The sequence below is a fragment of the Ostrea edulis genome, chromosome 2 (assembly GCF_947568905.1).
Source record: "Ostrea edulis chromosome 2, xbOstEdul1.1, whole genome shotgun sequence".
In the NCBI taxonomy this organism is placed as follows: domain Eukaryota; kingdom Metazoa; phylum Mollusca; class Bivalvia; order Ostreida; family Ostreidae; genus Ostrea; species Ostrea edulis.
The window spans coordinates 16383183-16390396 of NC_079165.1; the positions used below are offsets into that span (position 1 = coordinate 16383183).

Here is a 7214-nt window from a genome sequence, read left to right on the forward strand (position 1 = left end):
ATCACCAATCCCACAAGACAAGGCATCACACAAGATATTGCAATAAAGTATTGGACGGTTTGGGACTCGGAACAAAGTCTTAATATCGTAGGAATTCGGATCATATGCTATCAATATATTGAACCCGGACACACTTCAGACCATTTTGAATTATACAAGTATGGACACAGTGTAGGTCAATATGTATTTATAAGGACTCAGTGACTAATGTTGGTTTCGGGTACAGGCATCCTCACAAGTCAAGGTTTTGTGATTACGTACTCTCCACACAAACCCTTGACGAATGTAGCTATTTAAATTTCGGGCTCAAGCTTTTCAATGCGTAATATGCTAAAAATAAACTCTCCAATGAAATAGCTCTTTTCAAAACGAGTTTCGGATGAAGCATAAAGATGGCCGATCTACAGCGTCTAGAGAGAGAAATTTGCGAAAAATTCAACATCAGTGCCCTCACTGATGATCAGCGAACTGCAATATCCAGTTTATCAGAAAAACGTGATATATTCATAGGAACTAAGACAGGAAGTGGCAAAACACTCACTTATGAGTGTGTACCACTTGTGTTTGGTGAAACGGCGGTAACCGTTATAGTCGCTCAATTGGTGAGCATTATGAAGGAACAAGTAGAACGACTTTCCAGCTTGGGATATAGGGCAGTACATCTAGAAGGGTCAACCGATGTCGAAAGCGTTATGAACGGGTACTACAACTTCATTTTTGGTAGCCCTGAGGTACTGGTGGGTGAGACAAAGTGGAGGGATGTTCTCAAAAACCCCGAGTTTACCAAGAGACACCGTTTGATTGTTGTAGATGAAGCTCATACCATCATTCATTGGTAAGATTACTAAGATAAAAAATGTTAGGAAAAATGTTTTACAAACAGCCTATACATCTATATCATGAAGTTGTCTTCAAAATCTAAATTTATATAGTTTTTCTCAAGACTCCTCCCCTCAGTATGAATAGAATATGATTGATTTCCAAATTAGGGCCCTCTCGGGCATACAGCATACATGATTGTTAACATTTCAATGTGCAATGTTTATTTTTTTAAAAATGATGATAAAAAGAAAAGAACAAAACAAGAGCAAAATATGGCACTATTAGTATGAGCAATGTTCATACATGAGACATTTTGAACATGATAATACTTATTTGTATTACATGTAAGTACCACCGTGTATCCTAATGTAAAACAGTCAGACATTTTAAACCGAATTCCTTGGTTAAATACACTGCATTATAAATATCTAAACTTTTTGTGAATTGATCAGTGTCTGACAACAAAAGCATGAGGAACTTTTAATCCCCCCCAACCGCCATGTTATTTTGAAATTTGTAAATATATTTGCTTATTATGTTTATTTCTAGGGGAGAAGAAAAGAATAAACAAGAAACTGCATTCCGTGAATGGTTTGGTCACATTGGTGAACTGCGTTCTCTATGTTTAAAAGTCCCTGTTTTGGCCTTGACTGCAACTGCATGTCCAAGTCACAGAAGAAAAATCATGTCAAAATTGTGCTATGGAAAAAAACGCTTGTGTAATATCAGACACTCCAGATAGAAAGAACATTAAAATGAGTGTTGTGAAAGTGAAACAAAGTGATGACCTTGATGTCATTTTCTCGTAGATTATTGAGGGGCTTTCGAAAGAACAAAACAAGTTTCATAGACATTTGATATTTTGCAACTCAATTAAAGACTGTTCATTAATATATATGATTTTTGTTAAACATTTCGGGAAAAGCAATCTTTTCAACATGTTTCATAGTAAAACAACAGATTATGTGAAGGATAAAATTAGAAATGATATGAGTAATCCAAGTGGACAGCTAAGAGTACTAATTTGTACAAATGCTGCAGGCATGGGGATGAACTACTCCGAGTTATATAATGTGATTCATTATGGACCTCCAAAAGAAATTGACTCTTTTGTTCAGCAAATGGGCCGTGCAGGCAGAGACAACACGCAGTCTCATGACCTCATTATCTTTAAATCTGCACAACTGAAAAGAGTGGATAATGACATGAAAGACCTTGTATCTGACAGTTGCAGGGGATTGCTATTAACCAAGTCATACATGTGTGATCCAGTTACAGACATTAGAAAACATTTTTGTTGTGATATCTGTGAAAATACTTGCAAATGTGGAGAGGAACTTTGTCCATATGTACACCCAGTTAAAACAAATGCAAGAGTTGAAATGGTTGTTGATGATTCAGACTGTAGTAGTGATGTAACAACAACTGATGAAGAAACTGACTGACTTCATATTTTGATGAAAAACATTGCTTTTATAACTTTCAATGTGTAATTCATATCCATTTGTTGTATATAGACATTAAACTTATGAACATCATGATCATTGTTGTCCATATGGAAATTCACCAGATGATCATAGCCAGTTCCATGAACTGAAAACTGAGATTAAACTTTAACAGAGTTGTCAAACTCCCTAAAGTGGGTCTGATAAAAGGACCCCTTCCAAACTGGTAAATATGCAAATATTTCCCAATAAAGAATCTAGAAATTTCTCAAATAATCGCCTATTGTTGAGATATAGAAAAATACTGAGATTTTCAGACTACACTCCATGTACCCTGAGAAGGGTGGGGGTGTACTTAAAATCTTTTATAAGTGAAACAAAAAGTTGAATGATGTTACGTTTATCAAATTTTTAAACATTTTCCATCTGAGCAGAAATTTGGAGCCCATTCCAAAATCTAGTAACTGCACATGACTCAATCAAAATGTTGTATACCTTTGATAGTTAAATCTTAATCATACAAGCAAACTTTCTACATTTTGAAAATGTAAACTCGCAAAAGGAGACATACTACATTGTCATAATGCCGAACATCCTTTAAAAACATGAATGAAAATGTAAATATCAGCAATATTTGTCTGCTCCTTTTAGATTTCATTGCCTAGCTGAGTAGGTCAGTTGTTAGCTAAAATTTTACGACGACGGACAACATGGACAAATTTCGATCAGAAAAGCTCACTTGAGCCTTCGGTGAGCTAACACATAAAATAACAACAAATTTAGATAATCTCGAAAATGTATGAAGCTTATGTTTTATGTTACTTCAAAACATTTCAAAACTGGCTCTGAACTTTTGATTTGAAATCCATTTGTGCAGTTCTTCGGCTTGCACTCTGCTAAATAAATCTCTAAATCCTCTGAAAGCATTGAATTCTCTTCCCTGCATAAAATCAAAACCTTCACCATGCATTAGTTCATTGATCAAATAATTAAGTTCAGAGTCTCTGTTAATGGTTGGTCTAGAGCGTCCCTTTTCTTTACTTGTGAATTGCCGTAACACATCATCTTTCATTTCCTCCTGAATTTGAGTGGAAAGAGCTATTCTCTGTGCACTTTTGTGGGTTAGATTAGACCCCTGTTCTCTTAATTTCTTCTTAATTCTCTGCACAACAGTCTCCACCAGATTGTCATTGGGAATGTTTTTACCTTTTCCACCATGCATATTGGCTGTGCAGTTCCACTTGTATTCAGCAGCTTGTCTTGGACTCAAGATGGCGCACTCGTATGCTTGCATACACCATAACCATATACGATATTTTGTGTGATGTGCTGCACCTGCACAAAGCATCTCGAACTTGGCATTGCGGAAAATGCGATTACCATCCCCATACTGATAAGCATCTTCAGTGTCTCTGAGCAGAAAAGAAAGTTTCATAAATGAAGCTCGCCACACGACAACATGATCCATTTTTGAGTGCGTTGCAGAGTTTGCTGTATCCTGTTGCAATGTAAAGTCCCATCCATGTTCCATTTCAAGGTGTCTTTTGAAGTAACCCTTCGTTTTGTAAACTTTATTGCACACACAGCTGTATCGCTTATTCTGAGAGTCATACATTTCTGCAAGCAGTAATTCTTGATCGTCCATCTCTGACACTTGATCTGTCATTTCAATGTTGATCAGACTGTCTACAATAAATTATTTAAAGTAACATAAATGCATGTAGAATGTTAAAGAAAGGCATTTTTGAATTAGCATTATCATTCTTATATAATGAAAACAAATGGGGAAAATATTTATTAAACTTTGCTGTATTTAAAATGTATGGATGTTTTATACCATACATATACATTGAAAGGAACAATTTCTATCCATCAATAATTAATTAAAATCATAGATAATTTTACCTTTGTCTAGTTTTACATATGTTTTAAAAAGCTGTGCATCAAGTTGTTTCAGCCATGCATATTGTTCTTCCCTGGATGACAGGTGTAAAAAGTGAGGCACTTCAACATTTACAGGAACATCATCTACAGACTCCATTCCAAACATGTGTAGACATGATCCTAAAACAAAGGCCTCCAAACAATCCTGCACAAAGTTCATATGTGATCTAAAATAAAGATTTACAAAAAATATTGAAACTAATTAGAGATACTTTCTTAGGATAGATTTTCATTACTTTATTTTTCACTTACCTATATGAACTGGTAACTCCTTCAGGGCCTTGAACATCAACCCTCCTGACAACATTTCTCAGTTGATACAGAGTTCCTTGATCTGAAGCAGATTTTAGGCTGTAAAACAGCTGGTATATGATCTGAAATGAGAAATGAAAATTTTCCTAGGTAACACAGTTTATGAGCTTCAAAATTGGAATTGCATAATTATATATATATATATATATATATATATATATATATATATATATATATATATATATATACTAAATTACGAAACACTGCTGCAGAAACTAATGTAAAAAATAATATGACACACGTCGGAATGTATGCGAGAAGCTGACGTGCGAAAAAGAAAAAGGTGCAAAGTCACAACATATGTGACACATACATTCCTTGAAAAATAGCATGGAGACGATGAAGTTAAGCGACATTTGCTACCATGACCGCGGAAGTGTTGTGGAAACGAAGTAGTAGCTTATATTGACGTTAATGAGATCTAACCCCATGGTTTGAAGGAAGACGAATTGTAGAGCTAGACGTTTTATCCGAAGCCACGTCGTATATAGTAAATGTATATATATATATTTAAAAATTATTTGATTTCATTAACTCAATTTTTGTTCAATAATCATGAAAATTCTAAATGTTTCAATAGGTTCAAAACAAATACATTGTATATAGTTTCTAACAATGTATTCCAAAACAGGTATGAAGAATTAGACTCCCTCCCCCCAGTCTTTTACAATGAGTTTTTTAAATTTTGGTAGTGCAAATGAATTGATACTGTCCCCTCCCCCATTATTTTAACAGTAGTTATATATGAAAAGAATATAAGCTTGAAAGTTATTAATAAAGAATATTTCGCCAACCCTAACCCCAAGTGAACACATCAATGTATAACTTCAAGGACGCTTACCTCAAAATCAAGATTAGCTTAATCCCTTGATATTTGTACAGGAAGTTAGGTATATGAATAGCTTTTAATTGCAGTGTTTGCAAAAAAATATTCACAGGTTTTTAGCAGTGCTTCATTTAGAATCTGGACTACCCTGTTTTTGAGTATTAATTTTCACCCCAAATACTTAAATTTTCCCAATTTCTTATTATGAGGTTATGTTTAAGAATATTAATATTATTTATTTTACATTCTGCATATATTCTAAAGATTATTGTAAAAGATATATATGAAAATTCCATCAAATTATTTTTTTATAATTGAAAATCGGAATGATCTTGGAAAATTCACAATTTTCGAAAAGGGGGGGGGGGGGGTAATTCAAAGCTTATTACCTCCCTTGTATACTTAGAAAGTGGTCGTGAAATTTATGCAGGACATCCTGATCGTGCTTCATGAAAAAAAAGAAAAAATATTCATTTACAAGTTATTTTGACCACATCGTCCCGCATGTCCTTAAGCATGCTTTTTATTGAATATTAATTCTATAAACATATGATACATTTGTCATTTTAATCTCAATCTGGAAAATTAAATTTTGTAATTATTGATCACGGATATTCAATTACATTAAGTGATATAGATTTAATCTTGTTACATAACCTTGTTTTCATGATTTTGAGACTCTGTTTTAAGTGATCATTCTTGTATATAACTGTTATGTATCAAATGGAAGGCCCTGGGGAAGAATAGTGCGTGCACTAATCAGGTCACCTTCTTGAAATAAAATATCATTATTATCATTATTATTATATAAACAAAATTTACGTTTTCATTACTTTTATCCTTATTTACATAGCTAGTCTATAATACATGTACATGTGTACATACATATTGTACTCAACCAAGCGTTCAACAGAATACTGAACGTACCTCCATCAGAATACTGAACGTACCTCCATCACAGAAGAGCTGATATCTCGGAGGTTGCGTATTGAGTTGAAAGTTCTAGGATGTATTTTAAGGAAGTTTTCTCATTTCAATATCAAATCTTTTAGCAGATTTGTTTTAGAAGAGAAGTTACATTGTCTAGTCAATATGGAAATCTGGAGAAACTTTATTATATCAAACTTGGGAATTTCATTTACAAACTTCGTCAGTAGCGTCTTATGTATTCTAATAGTACGCCGTATATCGGCAATACTTTTTACGAAATATATTTAATGTTGATATATCCAGCTCACTACAATGTTACGGAAAATGTCCAATTTCGGGAGTTTCGAATCAAAATTTCTAGATGTTCAGTAATAATGATTTCAAGAATATTTGAATCGAACATTAACCAAACATTATTCGTCTAAAAAGAAAATAACACATCAATGTGTCTAAAATTTTGCAAGGTCGTGGCTGGCGCAAAGTACATCGAGACAGGTTACTGAAAAACAAGTTGGTGTTACAGGGATTTCAAAGGTCTTGTTTAAAGTGAACATGCAAATTCTATGGTTGTTATAACATTCTAGTTTGCCAATACAACCTATCATTGGGTCAAATGCTGTCTGACGTGTTTCATAACGATTGTTAGGCCGATCTTCGCACTTTGATTTCGACTACGGATTACTCCGTTTACTTGGTCAAGGTATAGGGCTCATGGCGGATGTGACTGGTCCACAGGTATTCCTACTCCTCCTCGGCTTCTGATCCCACCTCTGGTATATCAAGGGCTTTGTGTTTCCTCAACTCTCTATTCTTATTCTTTGTAGGAGTTAAGAGATAGGACACTGTTCATTAAAGTCACCTTTACCATGTATATTTCATATCGTGATATGACTAGAAATCGAATAAAGATCTAGTTTTATCTACAAAAAAAAATC

The 7214-nt window shown here is 34.1% G+C and overlaps 1 protein-coding gene and 1 pseudogene across 1 annotated transcript; one reads left to right on the forward strand and one right to left on the reverse strand.

The window, feature by feature from the left end:
- The first annotated feature begins 5 nt into the window (after positions 1 to 5).
- Positions 6 to 2938, forward strand: LOC125677677 (uncharacterized). The gene is made up of 2 exons (XM_048915796.2): positions 6 to 835; positions 1372 to 2938. Exons 1-2 carry the CDS (start codon positions 393 to 395, stop codon positions 1562 to 1564), a joined length of 636 nt encoding a protein of 211 aa, XP_048771753.2. The 5' UTR covers positions 6 to 392; the 3' UTR covers positions 1565 to 2938.
- Positions 2939 to 3045: 107 nt separating this feature from the next.
- Positions 3046 to 4624, reverse strand: LOC125677678 (uncharacterized; annotated as a pseudogene).
- Positions 4625 to 7214: the final 2590 nt, after the last annotated feature.